The following is a 25,868-nucleotide window of genomic DNA, read 5'->3' on the forward strand; positions in this document are numbered from 1 at the left end:
GCCGGGGGCTCCAACATCGGGACCCGGGGCAGGGCCTTACATCGCCCGGCGTGGCTTTGGGTGACCGCGGACTTGATAGCGCCCGCCGGGGGCTTTGACCTCGTCTTCGGGAGAGGAATGGAGAGCAGGGGAGAGACAAGACTTTGCCTTCCATCACAGTGAGGAGGAGACTCACTGTGATGGATGTTTATGTGAATTGTGTTGGTGTGTGTCTTGGTTCTTTTCTTGTATGGCTGCAGAAACCAAATTTTGTTTGAACCTCATGTGAGGTTCAAATGACAAATAAAAGGTATTGTATTGTATTGTATTGTATTGTATAACGGGCTGTTCTGTTAGTTAGTCATGATGATGAATAATATGTAACCAGGCAAATGTGAGCACTTAGAAATAAAAAGCAAAAATACAAGAGGTACAGCATACCTGTCATCATTGAGATCAAAAAGAAAGATTGGTTAAATTCAAGGTACACGGCCTCACTCAAAATTGTAGCATCGATATTTTACTTCTTGTCAGATGTTGAATGATTTGCTGTACAGATTTTGTTTTTAGAACGAGTAGGATGTTGCTAAATGGCAATAATTCAATCCAAAGGACCATAAATCTCTTACAAAACAGGTTGTTTTCCTGAATTAGGTGCATTTCAATGTCCTTGAATAGACGCAGAGACGTCAGAGTTTGAGTCACACTTCAGATTGATTGAGAGAACAAGTATAGGAGAACTCTGAATCATCAACTCCACTTACCATTAGCTGAAAGAAAAACCATGCCTGCTGCAAGGCTGCCTCCCGCACACTGCTGGTGCTGACCACCCACTGCAAGGCCAACTCCTCATGGAGAAGCTGCGTAGCACAGACACAGAGATCACACAAAGGCAGAGGACAGTGAACACATTGCAAACATCGAAGACAGACACAAAAAGCTGGAGTACCTCAGCCAGCGGGACAGGCAGCATCGCTGGATGGAAGGATTGGGTGACGTTTTTAGGTCGAGACCTTTCTTCAGACCGAAACGTCACCCATTCCTTCTCTCCAGTGATGCTGCCTGTCCCGCGGAGTTACTCCAGCTTTTTGTGTCTATCCTCGGTTTAAACCAGCTTCTGCAGTTCCTTCCTACACATTGAAAATATCTATGTTTACTTTTTAAAAGATGTTAAGTCAAAGGTTACACTTTGGTACTAATCCAAAACAGATAAATGAATTCTAGGATGTCTCAGCTCCAATATTAAAATAATAACAGCTATTATTCTTCACAGGCTGAATAAACATTTAAACATTTACACATTCTGGGTTTATTTGGGACAATTTATATTACACAAAAATCTCCCCCAAAATACATAATCTGGCATGCTATTCCTGACATTATCAATACATCATCTATTTTTTCTTTCAATCTTGGGGGGTTTAGGAAGCACAGTTTGCATTCAGTGAAGTAGTGGGAGGGCCTGTCTTTGAGGCTGATCAGAAATCTGAGTGAGTGCTTTTGGAAAATGCCTTATGGTGTTATTTCTTCAAAAGGATGCATTACTGGGTCACAGTAGTTGGAGGTATAAACATGTAGGCCTGGTAGAGTGCCAGCAAGCACCGATACAGGGCAGTTGGGCTCACTCTACTGAAGTAGGAGCAGAGTTCACATGGATACAGAATTCAACTGCTTAATAATAATGTAAACATGCTTGATGACTTTAATAAGCATGTACAAATCCAAACATATGGTCAAACTAGGACTATACTGTGGTGAAGTGTGATACTCACATTCAGGAGACCAGATAATGTTGCACTAGAAGTGTGACTTCCATGTTAGTTGTATGGGCTGGGGTTTGCATCCCGACAACTCCTAACTCTGATCCCCAGAGTGGGTCAGTGCCAGTTTTGCATTGACATTGTACAGTGGCTTTGCTGCATGTTTGTAACTAACCAAGTGCAACTTTTGATGTGATTTGAGTTACATCTTTTGATGAGTAAAATCCTTTTGATGGGATTTGAGTAAGTCCTCAGAAGCATTTACAGACTAAATACAAGGCTCAGTGTAGGATCATGGTCAGTAGAAAATCTGGAAAATTGAGGCGAAAGTGGTCAGGTCCTCATCCACTAAAGTGGTTAAGAATTATTCTCCACTAAAGGCTCTCTGTTCATAATGAGTTTAAACCGAAGATAGACATAAAATGCTGGAGTAACTCAGCGGGACAGAAAACATCTCTGGATAGAAGGAATGGGTAATGTTTCCGGTCGAGACCTTTCTTCAGACCATCCTGAGATGCTGCCTGTCCTGGCTGAGTTGCTCCAGCACTTTGTGTCTATCTTTGGTTTAAAACAGCATCTGCCGTTCCTTCCTACACAAGTGAGTATAAACTTTGCCTTTAGTAAAATGGATGTTCCTCATCAATTGTGCTGTGAAATCACAGTGTTATGCATCATAAAGATTAAAAAACACCTGGACAGTCACTTTATTAAATCTGCAGATTAAACCAAAGACTAAATATTTAAAATGCATTTCACTTGTAAGCATCACCATCCTTTGCCTCACCATGTACAGATAGTTTTATTTTCCCGATTTATTGCAAACCATTTCTTTTACTTCTACCTTTTTTGTTGAAAATCTTGGCTGACTGTGCTGTGAATGAGTGAAGCCGTCCAAAAATGAGGACATGCGGTTGGGACTCCGCTCAGTTGCCTGTGAAATGAGGGACAGGAGCAAGATGGTGTAGAACAGATATTAGTGGATGGGGAAAAAAATGAGATGGTGAGTATAAGATAAACAGTCAGAATGAAACAAGGAGGAGGGATGAAGGTAACCAAGGCACATTATATTGGGCGTTCGGCTGGTTTAAGGCCAATAGTAAACATTTAGAACTGATGAGCCAAGTTCATGAGGAACATGTACAGATTCTCCAACAACACTGTGTATGGAGTAAACATTACATTGGAGTATTAGCAAAGAAACAGACTATTTGGCTTCACTACCCAATCCCATGATTATCCACAAGAGCTTCCTCTCAACCTTTTTTGCCTGACCTAGTGGGCAAGCCTTGCATTTTGCAACTTCTACATTCTTTTGTCTATGTTCTCACTCTCTAACGGCTCCCATTCACCCAATGAACAGGTAACCTTGTTCACAGCTGATGCCCGTGGCCATAAAACATCCCCTCTCCCTAACTATACCTGTAGCTTAACAAGCTTCTTTCTTTCCCAGGTCTGGCACTGGATGTTGGATCTGAAGCGCTGACTCTATTTCTCTTCCCACATGTGCAGACTGAGCTACTGAGTATTTCTACCATATTCTGCTTTCATTTTAAATTTCATCAGAATTTTCTTTGATTTTCATCTTCTAAATCTTTCCCGCTTGTACTGGGCATCCTCTTAATCGTCTCAACTATTCCACATTGTAACAAACTGAAGATTCTCAACAACTCCCTGCATAAGGAATGTTTCTCTAATTCCATATTTGATTTATATCGTAACTCAAATTTCAATGTACCTTAATTAATACGTGTGACAATAAACTGACCTTGAAACCTTGATTTGAGCTCTCATGTTGGATTCTCTCATTGGCAAAAATATACGCCAAGTCTATTTTGTTAAATAAATCTTTCAATTTTTAAAATATCTTTCGAACTAACTGTTACTTTTCTAAAGGAAAGAGCTTCACTTAATCTCTCTTTCTAGACGTGCATAATCTTTCTAATCATTTAATTAGTATTTAAATTTTGCCCTTCATGTTAAATTTTGTGAATGGAGACCAGACTAATTCTTCATATGATCTAACCATGGTTCAACTATTACAGAATAAATAAATACCAAAACTCTGTCTGCAGTTTTGTGACGTTATCAACCAGAGTTTGTCGGGATTGAAACAGCTATCGTGGGATACAATTAATCTCTGGAGAAACTTAGCAGGCCGAGCAGCATCTGTGGAGGGAAAGAATGGTTGATGCTTCGGGTCGAAACCTTGCATCTGGACTGAGAGTGGAGAGGGACGAGAGGCAGTGCGAAGAGAAGGGAGCAACATGATAATTGGTGGAGTGAAGGACCTTGGGCACATGGTCACAGTTGGGTTGGGAGACTAGGGCAGGCGGAGACTCTTAGAAAAACCCAGATGGAGCCAGATGGGGGGAGCGGTGGGTAAGATGAAGACAGCTAAGAAGGTGCTAATTGGGAACACAGGTCCTAGACCCCAAAAAGAAAGGTGATATTGGGAACCATTGGAGGAGAAGTAGACTGCAGGTCGGACCATGACAAGAATGGGGAGGGAAGAGGGAATCTAGTGGGTGAAACGTGTGGGAAGAAGGGAGATAGAATCATAAGGGAGGTATTCAAAAATGGGCAATGAAGGGCTGGAGGGGGATGAAAAAGGGGTCAAAAATGGGCAGACTGGTGGTGGATCAGAAAGGGAGGTGGGGATGGAAAAACAAGGTAGGTAAGGGTTGCTTGAAATTAGGACTCTTACTTCCCTTGTCTCCTGTGTCCTCCAACCCCCCACCCCCACTCTCCTTCCAACTCACCTCCAATTCCCCCATTTTAATTCACTTTCACACTGCAAACACCCCCCATCAGCCCTGCCTCTGCCTCCCATTTTGATCCCCCTCTCTTGCCTGGTTTCATCCTCCTATACCCACACATTTCATCTACTGCCCATCCAATCTGGTTCAGATTCCATCTGCCCTTCACCCCTCTTCTCATGGTCCCCATTTCACCCTCCCTACTTATCAAGTTCCAATACTGGTGGTCTTTCTGTTCCCGCTTAACACGCTCATAGCTGGCTCCACCCTCATCTTCGTGCTCACCTCATCCCACCTGGTTCCATCTGACTTTATTTTGTTTGTTTCTTCATCTACCTTTTTATTCTGCCTCGAGCTATCATCCACCTGCCCCTGCATCACAACTCCAGTTCTCCCGCTCCCGATTCCACCGGTCTATTATCCTTTACCCCTTCTTTGGTCCACTAATCACCTACTGGCCCTGTCTCACCACTCCCCCTTTTCCCTCTGTACTGGCTATCTCCCCCCTCCACTCAGTATTAATGTCTTGATGAATATTGGCAATTTCCCCTCACAAATGCTGCTCGACCTGTTAAGTTCCCAAAACAGATTGTTTGGTGCTTTAGATTCCAACATTTGCAGGCTCTTGGATCTCTATCATGGGTTCCTTCAGCCATGTGGAACTACAGAAACTCACATAAAGAGCAAAATGTTCTTAGCTGTAGGGACGTGGGGATGGACCAGTGTATTCGAAACTGCTCCTGTACTCTCACACTAATTTTATCCTTTACTCAGAAGGAAAACAAATAGGGATGGTACAAGCCTGTTACAGGCAAAATGTTAACATCACAGTTTTCGTTTAACACTTAGCAAAAGCTCTACCATGCCTTGCCCGATTCAGTGGTACACACTGGGACTATCGCTGCATTTAGTAAATAGCAACTGCTGAACGGGGTTATAAGCCTTGTGTTCAGATGCTCATGCCTTTGTGGTCTCTCATTCTAACCACGTAAAGCAAACTTGCAACTCTGACTGGATGCATGCCCAGTTTGTCAAGCAATGCCACATCAAGATCATAACCCTGATTGGGTTGTATAGTTAGAGCAATTGGACAAAATGATATATCGCAGAAAGAAGCTGAGGTGAGATTGGTGCACGTGGAGATTTGCCTCAGCTTAGTGAACAGAAGGAAGATTTAGTTTTGGAATCAGAGCACTCTTTCCTTGAACTGCTGTCCCCATCACCTATTAGTAGAGCAGAGAGAATGAAAATAAGATAAATGAACTGGATGTGATTTTGCACTGCACTTGTTTGTCCTGGTAGAAAATGGCAAAATGAGAAAGCAATCAATGTGTGATTGATGATGATGCTTTGATGAATGTTTTAAGACGAAAACGCCAGTTCTGCACCTGCTTTAGATCACAGCTTGAATTGGGATGGTTTCTCCGCAAGACAGCCTTTGGCCCACCGGGAGCGTAAGCAGAATTAACCCAGGAGTGTGAACGATCGATCCCCTGGCAGGTAAAGGAGGCAGGATAAGGAGGAAACACAAGGTAAAAACGAGAGTCCAGCTATAACACAATCATTAACAGTGAGAACAGAGAGTTGCAGCTGGGATATCACGATAAACCTGCATCCTGGATGCATTTAAAATGGTCAATTTAACGTTGACTGACTATCTTTTCTAAGCCAACTTGCAAATCGTGGCAAACCACATACTAGATAACACAACTTACAAAATTTCAGTCAACAAAACATCATGAAAACATTGGCTCTCCATTAATTTTGGGGCATTATGCTAGGTAGGTAGTGTTAGAACCTTACCAGAGCCAATGAATTTGAAATTCATATTTATCCATTGGAAAGGAAAATCCTCTGGAATTGGTAAAATCATTGAGGGTACTGGGCTGCTTATTTTTACAGATCATCCCCTTTATCCATCTGCAGTCTCATAATTTTTGACATATAAATGCAGCATATCTCTTGTTAACTTAACCTGTCCACTTTTAACCTTTTGAAAGATTCACAAACTCCATATTTTGGCTTCTCTTTGCTTGAAAACGGTTGCCTGATTTTACTGCATTATTTTTAACCTGAGTTATGGAGTCACAGAGTCCTAGTTGTTTGTACAGCACAGAAACAAGGGCTTCATCCCAAGTTGTCCATGATGGCCTGAGGCCAAATCTATATTCATCCCATTTGCTCGCATCCCTCTACTCCGTTCCTATCCAAAAACATTTTAATTGATAGCTTCTGTGGCAGCTCCTTCCATATTACCACCATCCTGTGTGAAATACATGTCCCTGTTTTCCGTGCTCTGTCGATTTAACTGCAATCCTCAATTTGTCTTAATGTGTTTGTTAGACTTTTCCTTGAGATTGGACATTATTCTGTATTTAAAATATCGGCCACCAAACTGGGTAACCTTAACTTGATTAGCATGGAGATTGCAATCCACAAAGCAGATATTTCTGGTTTTGGATCTTGGATCTATTTTGGATCTCAAATCTAATTTACAAGGAAAAATAACCACCTCCTGTAAAGTGGAATAACAGATTAAGATTATCAAAAGGAGCAGAATGGAAAGATTTCATGGAGCAGATGGTCTTTCTTTCTACTAGCCTGCCTCCACATACTCTAATTAAGACAAGGGGTTTAAATCAGATTTAATGCAGTATTTGCCTTTGCTCTGGCTCTGATCTACTTCCCTACAATTGCCTTACAGCGGCAGAGAATCGTGTTCGATCCAGACTACAACTGTTGGAACGGAGTCTCTCCGTGACCGCATGGGTTTCTCCGGTCTCCCCCCAGTTTTCTTCCACATTCCAAAGATGTGCAGGTTTGCAGGTTAATTGCCTACTATAAATTGCCCCTTGTGTGTAGGATAGAACTAGTGTACTGGGTGTTCGAGGGTCGGTGTGGACTTGGTGGGCCGAGGGGCCTGTTTCCATGCTGTATCTCTAAAGTATAAATATTTGTTTGCAACTTCAGCATTTTACATAATCCTCCCAATTGTTCCCAATTGCTCTTCCGTCTCAAGAGAGAGACTTTGCCTCAACAACAACCTTTTTTTGGCAGACTCCTGAGTGGGATTATCTGTTCTATTTTCCAAACAGTGTTTAAAAAAATTCCTAACAACTATCAAAACTAAAATAGCTTCTCAAGGAGGAAAATAAATAAACCTATAAGGCACGGGGCATGGTTAGAAGAGTGGAGTTAGATTAGATTACATCTGAGAAACAACTATCAGCTTCATGGCCTGTTTCTGGTTGCATGCCAACCATAAAGCACCAGCAATAATATTTGAAAAAGTTAGTAATTTTATAGCCACATTTTCATATAAATTCCTGCATTAAGCCCATCATTTAAACATAAGCCAGTATCTGGTTGTACATCGCCAAGGGAACAGTATTATCGTGATATCCCTCATTCCCAGAGTAGTAAGTGCCCACCATCCCAGACTTGGACAGGCATGCAGTCCCATCTGGAAACACAGATATATAGCAGATTGTCAGTAAAAGAAGTCCCATGATTTTTTTCCATCAGCAATTTTACTATTCATCACCATTAAATATAATACAACAATTAACATTGAGCCATGAATACCAGCATTGGAGGCAGAAAAGTCAGAATCAAACATTATTTCCAGGCCTTATTATCCCATTAAGTCACTGCTTAGAAGGAATTTTCCCAGTGGGTATTGCTACATTCAAGTATAATCTATCACATAAGCACACTGCAGAACACAAGGCAATGGCCCCTCTCAGTCAATAAATACTAACAGCTAACATCTGGCCTGCTACAGTGGAGTAGTGGAGAAGCTGAACGCAAACAATATCTTCCAACACCACACAGCTGCCTTCTAACCTTACATAATAAGTGGGAGCTGAAGCTCCAGTCCAGCCCAATAACCAGAAACATTCGACACCACAAACAACAAATTCAACCAGAAACAAAGTTCCATGTGACATTCTGTATATAGTTTTACAGGGTAATGAACCTCACCCATTTTCTATGTGATGAAGCTGCCAGTGATTCAATTCAATCAACATTCAACTTAAGGACCAATCTGTTAATTCCTAATTATTTTGCTTCATAATTATCAATATATCATTCAATTTTGCTTCATAATTATCAATATATCATCCAATTTTCTGATTTCTCCATCATTCCAAGATCTTTTATTTTTCAATGTTGAAAAGTACTTTGCCATATATTTCCAAATGTCAGACACGTTTCTCGTGGTCACCCGCTATCAATGCAGCGGACACCTGAAGAATTCCAAGACACTTATTGCAGATCCCTTGTGCTGGTTTTCATGTCCCTTTCTCTAATGAGTTCAAGAACACGAGAAATGTTATTAGTGCAGAACCTGACCATGATATCCAAGATCAAAACAGAATAGAGCCCACTTTCTAGACTTCAAAACCCAGCTTTCAGCTAAAGACTGGTGAAAAATGTCATTTCCTTTAACATCCATGTTTTGGCATATGGCATTATAGATGGATCTGGAACAAAAAACACATTCACTGCTAATCCCTACTTTTTGGATTAAAATTGAAAAGTTAAGCATTCTAAGTCATAAAACTGTAATTGAAATAAAAATGGAGCAGATGGCTCCATGTTGGCTTAGCACAACAACAAATGTCAACTATCATCCAATGGTTCTCCCTTCAGTACTTTGATCTGTCCACACCAGGCTGATCTATAAACCAAGCTAGAATATATGTTTGTTGCATTTCTAACAATTAGTTGAAAACAAGTGCATTGTTTTTCGTTTCCCCACATAGAAGGGAAACTAACACAACCTCTGCAACAAGGAGGTGGTTGCCATGTTATGATTCTGGCAGGACTATATTACTGTAAAAGCTGCACAAACTCTGAAAAAGGGCCAATATTTAGCTTTATTAAAAAGTGGCTTTAAAGTCGATGATACTTCTTGAAAGCTGGTTGGAATTTCAGAACCCGTATCCCTGTTGTCAAATCACAAACTGCTCTTTAAGTGCACACTTTGCTGTTAAAATTACAATCTGTGCTACGATACAGGACAAATCTTTTTCACCTTACTTGTCCGACAGTCAAAAATTGAATTCCGACTTCAGTTAAAGAACTAAAAGCATTGATAGGATTCCATGCCATGGATAGCCAAATGCAAATCAGCCTGCTCCAGTTCCTACGCATTCCCACAACAGACCCAAAGCCTGATGTCAAACAGTCACTCTCCACAAAATACAAAGAAGCATACAAGCACGCAGGCGCTGCCTCTGGTCATAGTTGCAGCAGTCTTCTTTAGCTCTGGGATCAGCTGGGCCCTGTCAAATCCAACGACTGTTGCACTGGGGTGCACCTCCATACCTTCTTTGGTGATTGCAACGGTGTCTCTAGTGACAGCCTCAAAGGTTACGGGTAGAAAGCAGAAGAATGGGGTTGAGAGGGAAATATAGATCAGCCATGATTGAATGGCGGAGTAAACACGATGGGCCGAATGGCCTAATTCTGCTCCGATGTCTCTGATTATAACAACATTTAAACGGGTTAATTGAATTCATTGGTAATACATGATCAATAATGTGGACCCTATACAAAGCAGTCCGACCTGTTAGCAGGAATCTAACTTTGCCAGAAACAAAAAAATGATTGAACAGAAAGTGCATAACAAGTATAGGAACTTAGCTTTTTCACATATCATTGGGTCAGAAAGCATAAAACTCCCCACACACTTTCTCCCTGCAACACATATAAACCATGGAATGTGTAATAGGCAAGAGCAGGCTCATTTAACCACCAGTGTTGTTAGTTGTGTGAATAACGTTCAGAAACATGCATATGCAGGCCAGCGCACTGATATCTACTTCAGTCAGGTGCAATCCAGTGCTTTATAAAGAGTTACATTGCAAATTCATTAGCACTTACTTTGCAACCCATGATTTTTTTCACCTCATCATCTGGTGTTGTTGGCGTGGTGGCAAGATCTGGATTGCTGTTGCTGATGCTCTTTGAACGAGACAGGTTTAGGCTGGTAGGCCTGGCAGTAGCACGAGACAAGGTGGCATATTGAATGGGGCCAGTGTATAACGGGCTGCTTAATCCTGCAAGCAGTAGAATATAATAAAACAAGTGATTAGCAAGATATTACACTTGTTCAGTATATTGGTGAATGTATAACGTAGGAAAGGTTGAAATTAAACCGATACATCTAAATATGCAATACACCCATAACTTTATCAACTACTGAGAATGAGTGCAAATGTGTTTGTGTCCCAATGCTGCAATGAGAGAGTACAACCACCCTTTGAATTAAATATCACACAGGGGCCTTGACAGGGGGAGTCAAAAGATCGTCCAAGACAAAGGAGAGATCATGCTGGTGTTCTGTCCAACATCTGTGGCTCAACTAACAAAACATAAAAAAGACGTGACTATCCAAAATACTCACCATCTAAGGATACAAAAGCACAGTGGCATGGAGCTGCAACATGCCGTCAAGAACAAAGAGGGACCCAGTGGACTGTGCTGCTGAGAATCAAGAGGGGCCTGGTGGGCCGCCTGCAGTCACATGTACACTATATATCAGTACACTGTGGATGGTTTGATTGTAATCATATTTTGTCTTATGCTGACTGATCAGAACGGAACAAAAGCTTTTCACTGTAACTCGGTACAAGTGACAGTAAACCAAAGATAGACACAAAATGCTGGAGTAACTCAGTGGGACAGGCAGCATCTCTGGAGAAAAGGAATGGGTGACGTTTCAGGACGAGACCCTTCTGTTGTGATACTTCCTGGATGCCCATCATTATAGATCAGCCACGACTGAATGGCAGAGTAGACTTGATGGGCCGAATGGCCTAATTCTATTCCTATTCATTATGCCGTTATGTCCCAGGAGCAGTTAAAGACTCCATAATCTAACAAAGAAAAGACGTTGATATATACTCTGGGAATGCTATAGCCACATTGCCAACTGATAAAGTGTTGTCTTGAATCCAAGCAGGAGACTGAGATATTACACTTTTGACAATTGGCACTTATCTGTGGAACACCTTTATTTATGGAATAAAACTAGAACATTGTGTTATTAGCTGATGAAACATCAAGTGCTGAAACTATACACACCCAACAACTATTTTGTTAAGACTGAAAATCATAAAGATAAGAATAAAATGGATAAATGTGGACCTTTTGGGTTCCCAGGATCAAGGGACATGTGAGCCTTGATGCATCATTTCGCCAACGTTTGTTCTACCACATAAGCTTTCTACTGCTGTTTTTCCCCCAACCTTTAGGAAAGCTTTTTGCATTTGTAAATTTGTTCACTCAAATAAGTTGGAACTGGTGTAACTTCCCAACTTTAAATTGATCAATCCAATCACATACAAAAGTGAGGAACTCTCCCTTACTTGTTGACATTAGTTCAGGATGCACATATTGACTAGATGAATTTCCTGACATTCAGAAGATTAACCGTGACCTAAAACATTGTAAACACCTCTGGCACTGCACAGCACCTTCAGATTAACACAACTACAGATGAAACAGCAACACATTTACCCCATATTAAATGCATTGAACTGATCTCAGTTTCTGGTGACAACAAAATGTGAACAAAGCAGTTATGGCTGAATTTAAGATCTATGTATTAGTTAGAGAAGGACAACCAGGAGTGTACTCAGGATGTCTGTGGCACTGCAAATGGTTACTTAACGACTCACGGAACTGCACAGTGCAGAAATGGGCCCTTCAGCCCAACAAGGCCATGCTAACCTTTTTGTCCCCTTCCACCAATCCTATTTGTCCACATTAGGGTCACATTATTCTATGCCATGCTGATACAAGGTCTGCCTCTTCAACAATGAAATTGTAACTGATTCCACCACCACCACCTCTGACAATGTGTTCCAGATATCTGTGTGTGTATGTAATGAACTAACCCCTCAGATCCTACCTCTCAGCTCAAAACTATGTCCAGTTGTTTCTGATACTCCTTCATGAGAAAATGATTTTGAATACCTATCCCATCCATGCCTCTTATAATCTTATATACTTCAAATTGCCTCTGAGCCTCCATCACTTCAGAGAAAACAATCCGATCCAATCTTTCCCAAAATTGAAGTCCTCTAATCAAGGCAAAAACTGATTAATCTCCTCTGCACGCTCTCCAGCACATCTCAAATCAAAGTCGAAAATGTAGTCCATTGGACACAGACAGAACACAGATTTACGTTCAGTAGCACTGTATGTGATTCTTCAAGTGGAGGGTACAGATAATTGGCACATATAATTAAGTCCTTACCTCAAAGTCAGCTTGATTTATTTTTATTTTTCCACTATAAAACTGACATTTAAAAATGGATACTCTGACAGTCTTTAAGTTAGTTTTTCAGAGTGTACTAATGAGTCACCCTGATGAAAGCATACATTTAGTGCAGTAATGACATATTATCCCAGGATAAGTACAGCATTCACATGTATACATACCGGGGAACTGCGGATGGTGGTCACTGTCTGGAAGGTGAAACATATAATATATATAGGATGCCAGAAGGTTGTTGTGTCCATGTTGGTCTTGATTTCCTTCTAAGTTTTTATGGATCTGATTGACGAGCTGAGCCATTGCTTCAAAAGCAGCTCGACCCAGATTTACTGTAATATAAAAAGATTTATATACTTATTCCGTTCTTCAGGGAATTCAATTAATCTATTTGGTGACAACATGGCAAAGTATTAATCTGTCAATTTGCATTTCCTCTGCCTTGACAATATATTTTACAGCCATTTTATTAACATTTATAGTGTATTTAAAACTGTAAAGATGATGCATTGATATGACATTAGTGTGCTTCACCGTTAGACTTTAGACCTACAGAGCGGAAACAGGCCCTTCGGCCCACCGAGTCCGCGTCGACCTGCGATCATCCCGTATACCCAGTGGCGGACTGGCCAGGGTGTCAGCTTGCCCGATGGCAAGTGGGCCCCTGATGAAGTGATAGCAAGTGATGGCAAGTGGGCCCCTGTTAAATTATAGCATTGTAGTTGTGGGTGGGCCCCCTTTGTCTCCTGGCAACCAATATTTTTAGACCCAGTCCGCCACTGCGTATACCAGCACTATTCTACACATTAGGGACAATTTTACTGAAGCCATTTAACCTATAAACCTATACGTCTTTGGAATATGGGAAGAAACCGGATCACCCGGAGACTGTGTCGCCTAAACTCACACATCATAGGATGTGGAAATGCTGCAGGAATATATTTGGCAAGTTTGAATTTCCAGATTTATAATAGTTTAATTTTATTGAAAGGTTTGTGTCAATGTGACCATTGGAGAGTCCAAATTGCGGCAAGCCATGAATTTTCCGTAGATTATTTATCCGATGTTGTACTTCAGGAGTCTGCCAAATATCCATCTAAAGGCATGTTGAATATTATGCATGAGAGGTGTGAGGCAATATACAGCTACAAAAGATAGCCAAACCGAGAGGAGGTGAAGTTGTGAGGTAAATGCTGCTCCTGGAAAACTAAGAGCACATGGAGCCATAGCTATGGATGTTGCCAGTTCCCCTAAAGCAAGTGATTTGCATGACCTGGCTTCACAATGGTGTGCTATGCAATATAGCAAGAGCACTACAAATCAAATCTGACCCTGGCTAATGTTCATATTACAAATGAATTTTCGTACAGTATTAATTGTGATATGTGTAGGAAGGAACTGCAGATACTGGTTTACACTGAAGATAGACACAAAATGCTGGTGTAACTCAGCGAGTCAGGCAGCATCTCTGGAGAAAAGGAATAGGTGACGTTTTGGTCGAGATTCTTCATCAGATGAAGAGTCACATCTTGATATCCTTTGTTGAGGAAATTAATCCCCCAAACACAAGGAGATGGGAATAAAGAAATATGTCAATAACCCCACTGCAGTTGTGCTTCAAATGAAGGACACAGAATCCAATGAGTGGACAGATTACAGTTGCCCAGGGAACGTAGCCTGACATGATTTACAGCGAGGAAATTAAAACTAAAACATTGTGTTATTAGCTGATGAAACATCAAGTGCTGAAACTATACACACCCAACAACTATTTTGTTAAGATTGAAAATCACAAAGATAAGATGAACGTGGATTTTTTGGTTTCCCAAGATCAAGGGACATGTGAGCCTTGATGCATCATTTCGCCGTCTTTTGTTCTACCACATAAGTTTTCTACTGCTGTGTTTTCCCAACCTTAAGGAAAGCTTTTTGCATTTGTAAATTTGTTCACTCAAATACGTTGGAACTGGTGTAACTTCCCAACTTTAAATTGATCAATCCAATCACATACAAAAGTGAGGAACTCTCCCTTACTTGTTGACATTAGTTCAGGATGCACATATTGGCCAGATGAATTTCCTGACATTCAGAAGATTAACCGTGACCTAAAACATTGTAAACACCTCTGGCACTGCACAGCACCTTCAGATTAATACAACTACAGATGAAACAGCAACACATTTATCCCATATTAAATGCATTGAACTGATCTCAGTTTCTGGTGACAACAAAATGTGAACAAAGCAGTTATGGCTGAATATAAGATCTATGTATTAGTTAGAGAATGACAACCAGGAGTGTACTCAGGATGTCGGTGGCACTACAAATGGTTACCTAATGAGTCACGGAACTGCATAGTGCAGAAATGGGCCCTTCAGCCCACAAGGCCATGCTAGCCTTTTGGTCCCCTTCCACCAATCCTATTTGTCCACATTAGGGTCACATTATTCTATGCCTTGCTGATACAAGGTCTGCCTCTTCAACAAAGAAATTGTAACCGATTCCACCACCACCTCTGACAACGTGTTCCAGATATCTGTGTGTGTATGTAATGAACTAACACCTCAGATCCTACCTCTCAGCTCAAAACTATGTCCAGTTGTTTTTGATACTCCTAAAAGTTGAAGGAACAATATTCATTTCCTTCAGCATTCTCTCAAAGAAAATGTTCTACTTGGAAAACCAAGGTAGCAATAGCTGGAACCCTGATAGAAACATAGAAATTAGGTGCAGGAGTAGGCCATTCGGCCCTTCGAGCCTGCACCGCCATTCAATATGATCATGGCTGATCATCCAACTTAGTATCCCGTACCTGCCTTCTCTCCATACCCTCTGATCCCCTTAGCCACAAGGGCCACATCTAACTCCCTCTTAAATATAGCCAATGAACTGGCCTCGACTACCCTCTGTGGCAGAGAGTTCCAGAGATTCACCACTCTCTGTGTGAAAAAAGTTCTTCTCATCTCGGTTTTAAAGGATTTCCCCCTTATCCTTAAGCTGTGACCCCTTGTCCTGGACTTCCCCAACATCGGGAGCAAGCTTCCTGCATCTAGCCTGTCCAACCCCTTAAGAATTTTGTAAGTTTCTATAAGATCCCCTCTCAATCTCCTAAATTCTAGAGAGTATAAACCAAGTCTATCCAGTCTTTCTTCATAAGACAGTCCTGACATCCCAGGAATCAGTCTGGTGAACCTTCTCTGCACTCCCTCTATGGCAATAATGTCCTTCCTCAGATTTGGAGACCAAAACTGTACGCAATACTCCAGGTGTGGTCTCACCAAGACCCTGTACAACTGCAGTAGAACCTCCCTGCTCCTATACTCAAATCCTTTTGCTATGAAAGCTAACATACCATTCGCTTTCTTCACTGCCTGCTGCACCTGCATGCCCACTTTCAATGACTGGTGTACCATGACACCCAGGTCTCGCTGCATCTCCCCTTTTCCGAGTCGGCCACCATTTAGATAATAGTCTGCTTTCCTGTTTTTGCCACCAAAATGGATAACCTCACATTTATCCACATTATACTGCATCTGCCATATATTTGCCCACTCACCCAGCCTATCCAAGTCACATTGCAGTCTCCTAGCATCCTCCTCACAACTAACACTGCCCCCCAGCTTAGTGTCATCCGCAAACTTGGAGATATTGCCTTCAATTCCCTCATCCAGATCATTAATATATATTGTAAATAGCTGGGGTCCCAGCACTGAGCCTTGCGGTACCCCACTAGTCACTGCCTGCCATTGTAAAAAGGACCCGTTTACTCCTACTCTTTGCTTCCTGTTTGCCAGCCAGTTCTCTATCCACATCAATACTGAACCCCCAATGCCGTGTGCTTTAAGTTTGTATACTAATCTCTTATGTGGGACCTTGTCGAAAGCCTTCTGGAAGTCCAGATACACCACATCCACTGGTTCTCCCCTATCCACGCTACTAGTTACATCCTCGAAAAATTCTATAAGATTCGTCAGACATGATTTACCTTTTGTAAATCCATGCTGACTTTGTCCAATGATTTCACCACTTTCCAAATGTGCTGCTATCCCATCTTTAATAACTGACTCTAGCAGTTTCCCCACTACCGATGTTAGACTAACTGGTCTGTAATTCCCCGTTTTCTCTCTCCCTCCCTTCTTAAAAAGTGGGGTTACGTTTGCTACCCGCCAATCCTCAGGAACTACTCCAGAATCTAAAGAGTTTTGAAAGATTATTACTAATGCATCCACTATTTCTGGAGCTACATCCTTAATTACTCTGGGATGCAGCCTATCTGGCCCTGGGGATTTATCGGCCTTTAATCCATTCAATTTACCCAACACCACTTCCCGGCTAACCTGGATTTCACTCAATTCCTCCAACTCCTTTGACCCGCGGTCCCCTGCTATTTCCGGCAGATTATTTATGTCTTCCTTAGTGAAGACGGAACCAAAGTAGTTATTCAATTGGTCCGCCATATCCTTGTTCCCCATGATCAACTCACCTGTTTCTGACTGCAAGGGACCTACATTTGTTTTAACTAATCTCTTTCTTTTCACATATCTATAAAAACTTTTGCAGTCAGTTTTTATGTTCCCTGCCAGTTTTCTTTCATAATCTATTTTTCCTTTCCTAATTAAGCCCTTTGTCCTCCTCTGCTGGTCTCTGAATTTCTCCCAGTCCTCCGGTATGCTGCTTTTTCTGGCTAATTTGTACGCATCATCGTTCGCTTTGATACTATCCCTGATTTCCCTTGTTATCCACGGATGCACTACCTTCCCTGATTTATTCTTTTGCCAAACTGGGATGAACAATTTTTGTAGTTCATCCATGCAGTCTTTAAATGTCTTCCATTGCATATCCACCGTCAACCCTTTTAGAATTAATTGTCAGTCAATCTTGGCCAATTCACGTCTCATACCCTCAAAGTTACCTTTCTTTAAGTTCTTAAGGTTTTCTTTAAGTTCTGAGGTTTTGTCTGCCTGCCACTTTTACTTTTCACCTTGCTACCTATTGCTTCTACCCTCATTTTACACCCCTCTGTCTCTACGCTCACACATTTAAGAAACCCTTTCCCTTTAACTCCATCCTCCACTATCCCATTCGACACCCTTCATCTCCTTCATTTTGTAACTGCTTTTGCAGGAATGACATTGGGATGAACCATCTTGATTAGTTCAGGGGTTATGGTGAGAAGGCAGAACAATGGGGTTAGGAGGGAGAGATAGATCAGCCATGATTGAATGGAGGAGTAGACTTGATGGGCCGAATGGCCTAATTCTGCTCCCATTACTTATGACCTCATGATTATTTCAGTTGTAGTCTCAAGTGTCCTATCAATTGTTATGGCATCCAAAAGGCCACTTTGTTTCACTGCTTAACATTGGTAAATTCTGCACTGTGTTATTAGACATGCTTTCTGTGCAAGCATAAATGATGAGATATAATGAACTGTTCTAAATAATAAATGGCACATGTGAGCTTTGGGGAGAAAGTCGGCTCATACCTATTTGGCCGCTGATAACTGGAGGCCGCACAATTAGGAGGATGAGTTTGTTGAGGACATGGTGGACAAATCGAAGAAGTGGTTCCATCTTTGCTGACCGCAGGTTGTTTATACTGGCCTTCAGTTCTGTCTCCACATTATTCTCTGTGATGATCACATCCTTCAGTCGAAACGGGAAAGAATATTCTTCCAGAACGTGCACTAGAGTAAAAAACTTATCCAGAAATTGGTCCTAAGGATTAAAAGCACAATAAGTGATTAATCAAGCACTGTGCATGTATCCTTGAATGATTCCTCATCTAGTACTGAGATGAGGAAAAACTTTTTCACCCAGAGAGTTGTGAATCTGTGGAATTCTCTGCCACAGAAGGCAGTGGAGGCAAATTCGCCGGATGTTTTCAAGAGAAAGTTAGATGTAGCTCTTAGGACTAATGGAATCAAGGGATATGGGGAGAAAGCAGGAACTGGGTACTGATTCTGGATGATCAGCCATGATCATATGGAATGCTGGCTCCAAGGGCCAAATGGCTTATTCCTGCGCCTGTTTTCAATGTTTCTATGTGCAGGTGTCTTGAATGATTCCTCATCCATACCCAGGCTGCTCTACCATATAATCCAGCTCCAGCAGTCGCCTTTTAATTAAAATAACCTCTCGGCTCAAGGACAATTAAAGATGGATAATAAATACCATTAATCTCAAAAAATAGACCAGGCCTTTGGAAAATAGTATTAGTGAAAATGTAGGAATTCCATTTTACAATTGTTTGTCACATTCATTTATCAAGAAATTAGGATATGAGGATATAAATTAATAATAATTTGGAATAATTTCAGGTTTCTGTGCAATATTTATAAAAAATAATGCTGCTCAGGAGCAACCAAGTTAGGTTGTTATTTTAATCATTTGTTTTCTCGTTCAAATCTTCATTCAATGTCCTTTTAAGGATATGCTGAATCAGGTTCAACCATCGTTTTACCCACATATCATAGATCATAACAAATCACTGGGGTTTTTAACTATTATCTTAGGTCTGTTTTCATTTGGAGGTGAAATTATGTCAAGAGGCAAGGTTTACTTGTCCATTCAGTCCAGTGTTTATCTTTCTGGGATGTTTGCACATCAGGCAGGATAAACATTTGGAAAGGAGGTTGTTCTGGTGGCTGCTTGATCTGAGTGTGCTGTGTTACAAGATGCAGCTGGAGGTATAGGGTGGAGGAAAGCCATGAAACTGTGTTGACTTTGAAAGGCCATATGGATCATACAGCCTTTGCAGTTATCAAGAATATAATGATTGTAATCTTCATTAAAAATCTTTTGTCTTTAAAACTCTTCAACAAAAATGCTGCAGAGTCATCTGAGGTTTGGGAAGATATCCATCCGACTATTCCCCTTGCATTTACAAACTCTCGGTTGGATTTTCTCGCCCGAAATAAGAGCAAAATCTGTCTTCTGAAAGGGAGCAAAGTTTTAAGAGAGTTGTTTGAGAGCTTTTAGAGTGTGTAGGATCAGCCAAGCAATGTACTTGTACCTGGGTATGGACTGATGATGCTGCCAGTACTTCCACATTAAAAACTCCTTTGTGGTTGTCGACCCACTTCATACCTGGCAACTGGACCTTTTTGAACACAAGATAAGAGCAAAACATCTATAAATATATGGACGTAAACTTTGATACTCATGAGGTTCATGGCAAGAACTGATAATTTAACATGAGTGTGGCATATAGGAATGATGAAGTCTAAATATTAGAACTGTCTACCTAATAGCACTGTCGGAATGCCTTCAATTGAGGAACTCCCATGATGGGAGCCCTTGGCTCATTATGAGCGTCCAGGATAATATGGACATACTAATTGCTATTGCAACATGTATCCTAATAACAAGTAAAATAAAATCAACCTCAACTTCCATATTAATAGATCTTAACTATCCCACAAACCACATATTCCATAGGTAGACACAAAATGCTGGAGTCTCCCAGCGGGACAGGCAGCATCTGTGGAGAGAAGGAATGGGTGACGTTTCGGGTTGAGACCCTTCTTCAGACTCCAGAGATGCTGCCTGTCCCGTTGAGTTTCTCCAGCATTTTGTGTCTACCTTCGATTTAAACCAGCATCGGCAGTTCTTTCCTACACATATATTCCATAGTTTCCTTTGTAAATCAAACCTTCTCAGGAGCACAATACGATTTAGGATGCAGAATTCTCAACAAGAAGTTTCATCTGAATTGCAGAATCTGCGGATACCTAATGAATGGGATAAACTTCCTCTCTCCCACAACTGTCTGCCTTCCTCCCATTGAAAAATGACAAAATACCAAAGTGCCAGCTGGGGAAAACTAACTGTAAGCCTACAATCAACAATACAATGTAATGTCATCTGGCAGAGGAAGTAAAACGTGAGGGATCACTATAAACAAGTAGTCAAGGTTAACATACATTCACACAAATATTTCAGTTTCACCCACACCACGCTTTTCAAAGAAAACCACTGTCTGCGTAACACTAATGCAGTCACGTGTCAGCTAGGTAGACACAAAATGCTGGAGTAACTCAACGGGACAGGCAGCATCTCTGTAATACTGTAAATCAACATATTTGGAAAAAATAATGCAAGGTTTTAGAAAGGTCAGCTGTTAATCCTGCTCTACCCTATCGATTTTTTTTACGGTGCTGAAGAACCAGTTCTCAATTGCAAAGCACAGCAGCCTTAAAGGTAACAAAACACAAAGTGCTGGAGGAACTCAGTGGGTCAGGCAGCATCTGTGGACAAATGTCGTCTGACCATTCCCTCCACGGATGCTACCTCACCTGCTGGGTTCCTCCAGTATGTAGTCTTTTGTTCAAGATTCCAGCATCTGCAGTTTCTTGTTTCTCCAGTCAAGGATATTTATTTTACTCAAGCCTCAAGATTTGAACATTTGATTTTATTTCTTGCCCTCCAATACCATCTGCTCCGTCAATGATGCCCCAAACATTTCCTAATGTGGCTTCACTGCATCTTCCTATTGGGGAAAATTAGCCAATGGCCAAGATTCAGAATGCCTAATCTAACAAGGGTTGACAAGTCATATGTTTAACATACATTTTTTTTTTTAAACAGATGAATAGGAGGTTAGACACATAAAGCTGGAGTAACTCAGTGGGACAGGCAGCATCTCTGAAGAGAAGGAATGGGTGACGTTTCGGGTCGAGACCCTTCTTCAGACTCCAGCTTTTTGTGTCTATCTTCGGTTTAAACCAGCATCTCCAGCACCTTCTTAGATGAATAGGAGGAATGGCAACTATGGTTGCAAGCTTGAGACAGGAAAGGCAGAAGCCGATGTAGGTTTATTATTTCAATGCAAAATCCAGGCATGAGGAGGAAGCAGAGGATGAAGCAATGCAGCATTTGATCATACTTACATCAGGAGTGAGGACGGAGTAACTGGGCGGTGGCTTGTCCACGGACACGGGAAGGCTGAATTGTCCCGTTCGGAGGCGGCCGTGTTGCATTAAAGGGATCCACTGAATGAAAGAGTTGGAAAGTTTGAAATTAGAGGCTATAACAATACTTGCAACACAGGGCATCTAATCTTCAACTCCAGAGCTTTCATGTTATGCTACTGTAAGCAAACAACCAACAGCATTGGGAGAATTGGAAGCAATAACAGGGCTGAACAGAATTGTCTGAAACAATGTAATAAATGTAATAAATACTATAAATGTATTTATTCCCCTCAAACCAACAGCTAGAATAAGTGTGTAGGAAAGAACTGCAGATCTTGGTTTAACTCGGAGATAGACACAAAAAGCTGGAGTAACTCAGCGGGACAGGCAACATCTCTGGAGAGAAGGAATGGGTGATGTTTCGGGTCGAGACTGTCAGTCTGGGGAAGGATCTCGTTCCGAATTGTCACCCATTCCTTCACAAACAAAATAATCAAATATAGCAGTGTACCTCGAGCTTGCAGTAATAAAAGTAAACTTATTGCCATTGAAATGACTTTAATTTTTGAAAATTCTGTTGAAAAAATAACTTCAATATTGCGATTCTGAAACTCTCAAACCCCATTTCCCTATTGATGCAATTATATTAATAACACAAGGCTTGAAGAAGCACGACTATCAGGTTATATCAGAACTACCTGTACTTGATTTCTCTTTTGAGCCACAATAACAGGCGCAATGGGGACAGTACATTATAATTGACCAGCATCTGCAGTTCTTTCCTACACATAATTGATGACAAGTGGGCAGCGTGTCACATGATATCTCTTGCAATATTTTCATTACAATTAAATAGAAACCTGCAACAAATGTGTTGCTGTGTTTGGTTTAACTCCAGCTGAATATCAGGATCTGAATGTGCTTGACGTGTGTCTTTCATCCCACCCACTCACTCATTTACACAACAAAGTTATGGGGAATTTTTATTCTAAAAATCTGCTAAAATGTTAGGCCATTTTATGGCAAATCTTACATTGTTAAATCTAGGTACAGTAAGATTCCAATATTCTCTATGTAAATCCTGATCGACTTGCATCTACTTCCCATCTAGCTCCGTTGAAAGAAATGAAAAAGACAAATGTCTAAACTGCTACTTTTAAAAAGACACCGATTAAGGTATGAAGAAAGGTCACAATGCGAAACGTCACCTATCCATGTTCTCCAGAGATGCTGCCTGACCCGCTGAGTTACTCCAGCACTTTGTGTCTTTTATCACCATTGATTACGTTTGATACCCCAGGCAAGTGGGAAACATTTGTTTCCCATTCAACTTCTGCGCTCCCCATTCACCAGTTCTCACACTCCCGGAGGCCATGTTCCCACAAGTGAGACCCCTGTCCCTTCCTCCTTGTGGCCCCGTTTCCACCCTCCCCCTCCACTTCTCTGAGCCCTGTTCCCACAGTCCCCCTTCACTGCCCGGGGCCATTACCATTACGATACGATAGAACTTTATTCATCCCAGGAGGGAAATTGATCTGCCAACAGCCATAAGAACACAAGATGCATGAAACATCAAATTAAAGTGACGAAAGGAAAGGATTGGTGATGTGCAAAGATTTGGGGAGGGAGGGGGAAGGGGAGTCAGTCTACCCCACGACAGAAAGGGGAGGAGGTAGTTAGATTACTACAGGGAAGAAGGATCTCCTGTGGTGTCCTCTCCACTTCACTCCCGAGGTCCATTCCCACTCTCCCCGTCCATTACCTAGGCCCATCTCCACTTTCCCCCTCAACTCCCCGGAGCCCCGTTCGCACATTCCCACTCCCTGGGACCGCATTCCCACACTTTCCATCGACTCGCCGGGCCCCTGTTTCCCATGCTTCCTTCCTACTTGTCAGAAATACTTCTATTCCCCCTATAATATCCTGCATTGACAATGTTATTGCAGTTGTTTGAGCCTGTAGTTTTGATTGCACTATCAGTATAAACACTTAACGGACCCAACTCCAGTGTTATTACTTAATACCAAGTAAAAGCAAGATAAATTATATAAAATCCCAACAGGATCTGTTAGTTGCATCATGTTGTGATTTCATCATTTAAGTGCCAAGTCTTGTTGAATTCACTGTAGAACTGGTTAATCAACATTCAGTGTATTTGACAAGTATGCAAAAGAAAGATTATTTTGGAAATAGTTCCAAAAAGGAAACGATTCCAACCCACCAGTTTAAATGTTGAGCAAACGTTAATATTTAATTAACACGAGTAAGGCCTTATTCATTATCTTTTACTGCCTTTGGAGCCCTGCCTAGAATTGCATTGGCTGCTTTAACGATCCATAGCCACTTACCGTGTAGCCCACAGGTGTCTCCAGCGATGAACTGGGTTTCTGCTGGCAGCTGATGTGATAAAAGGTGAAGAGCATGTGGTGATTATCTGTCAGGTTCGCTGGGATTTTCATTTTAATTTCCTCGTAAAACTCTGGAGATCTGTGGAAAAACAAGAACATTGAACATGATGTCCGTGCCGAACATGATACGAAGTTAAACTAATCTCCTCTGCATGCACGTGATCCATATATCACTCTATTCTCTGCATATCCATGTGCCTGCCTATCTAAGGTAGACACAAAAAGCTGGAGTAACTCAGCAGGTCAGACACACAGCAACTCTGCAGAAAAGGAAGCGATGATGTTTTGGGTCTTCAGAGAAGCCTATCTAAGGGCCTCAATTGCCACATAAAGAACACACAATGTGTCAGATTTTGTGTAATATTCTGGTAAGTAAGCAAATATTAATGTGGATGCGTCATTCACTTTCATTCCAGAGATTATTCTCCTGGAAGCAGATCTGACCTGTCACCGAGATGAATGGGCCAGAGCCAGCTTGGGGACGGGCTGATCTGGAGCTTGTTTGGCTGTTGAAAACGGGCACATAAAGCATTATGTTCATCCAGTAGAGATGCGCCCTTCCCAGAGGTTGCCCCCGAATTCACCTAGTACACTCCTTAAATTATTCTAATATTTTACACTAATAGGCATTAGACCACCAGGCTAGATAGTTGGATTTTGCTTCCCACTCTATTTGAATAAGGCTATCACTTTGGCAGATTTCCAATCATCTGGTACTTCTCCAAACACGTTTAGAATATGACAACCAATGCATTCGCTATCTATGTCGCCACATCTATCATCTCCGAGGGACTTATCAGTCTTTAACACTGTTAGTTTGCTTAATACTACCTCTCTATGATGGTATTTAAGTCCTCCCTGTATTTCTTGTCATTATTGCTTGAGTGTTGTATCAATTTAATAATAACAGGAGGCCAGAGATGAGTCTGAGATAGTCACACAGCATGAAAGCAAACCCAACTTATCCATGCCAACTAAGGTGCCTCATCTAAGCTAGTCCCATTGGCTCATGTTTGGCCCATGTATCTCACTAAACCTTTCCTATCCATGTACCTGTCCAAATATATTTTAAATGTTATTGTACCTGCCTCAATATTTCCTCTGACGGCTCTGAAGACTTACTAGTCCTCGTTCTGCTTATATAGATAAATACACTGTACCTCAGTACACTTGATAATAAACTGAACTGAAATGGTCGTTGGTTCTGATGGCCTAGGCTCATACACAAAGAATTGGTAATTAGTTTGTGGAAACGTTTACCAAACTTCAAAGTGGGTGGTTTTTCAAACTCCAGACAGACAGTACCCGTAGCCAGGATTGAGCCCACGTTTCTCGCACCGTAAGGCAGCATGGAGTGAAGTGGGTGTAGCCTCAAAGAAAAGGTTTGCAGTCTGCTCTAAAAAAACTATTTTAAGAGAGCCCCTGTCAATAAATTTCACCACGTAGCTACTTCCCATCTTTAATTCCCAATATCTTCTTCAGGCATTCTATATCAATATTCAGCGTGAAGCAAGTCAACTTATCAATCGACAACAAATTATCCAGCGCTGGAATGAAGATGATGCATCAGAGTGATTGAGGGAAAACAGTGACGTTTGAGCTGCTGATAACTGGACAAGACGGGGGACACTAAATCACTTTCCACAGTTACTTATGATGTGTAAGGTCGCAGGCAACGTCATTAGAGTAGGTAGTTTTATTGATCCAATTTGTGATCTGCGTCTGTGAGCTGACTACTTCACATTATATAAGCAAGACTCA

At 41.4% G+C, this 25,868-nt stretch overlaps 1 protein-coding gene across 5 annotated transcripts in view; it reads right to left on the bottom strand.

Annotated features, from left to right (window-relative positions):
* Positions 1–25,868, bottom strand: part of LOC116991956 (dedicator of cytokinesis protein 7-like) — a 142,573-nt gene that overhangs the window by 49,185 nt on the left and 67,520 nt on the right. For 3 of the 5 annotated variants that reach the window (XM_033050970.1, XM_033050969.1, XM_033050968.1), the window contains exons 17-25: positions 24,048–24,186; positions 21,676–21,777; positions 19,800–19,886; positions 18,271–18,502; positions 12,953–13,117; positions 10,388–10,563; positions 5,884–5,988; positions 2,581–2,670; positions 744–839 (exon numbers count right to left, since the gene is read on the bottom strand). In XM_033050970.1, coding sequence (XP_032906861.1) covers positions 744–839; positions 2,581–2,670; positions 5,884–5,988; positions 10,388–10,563; positions 12,953–13,117; positions 18,271–18,502; positions 19,800–19,886; positions 21,676–21,777; positions 24,048–24,186 — 1,192 coding nt within the window. The remainder of the gene's footprint in view (positions 1–743; positions 840–2,580; positions 2,671–5,883; positions 5,989–10,387; positions 10,564–12,952; positions 13,118–18,270; positions 18,503–19,799; positions 19,887–21,675; positions 21,778–24,047; positions 24,187–25,868) is intronic. The other 2 variants (XM_033050972.1, XM_033050971.1) reach the window with 2 other exon arrangements.

Source organism: Amblyraja radiata, chromosome 35, assembly GCF_010909765.2.
Source record: "Amblyraja radiata isolate CabotCenter1 chromosome 35, sAmbRad1.1.pri, whole genome shotgun sequence".
NCBI classification, from domain to species: Eukaryota; Metazoa; Chordata; class Chondrichthyes; order Rajiformes; family Rajidae; genus Amblyraja; species Amblyraja radiata.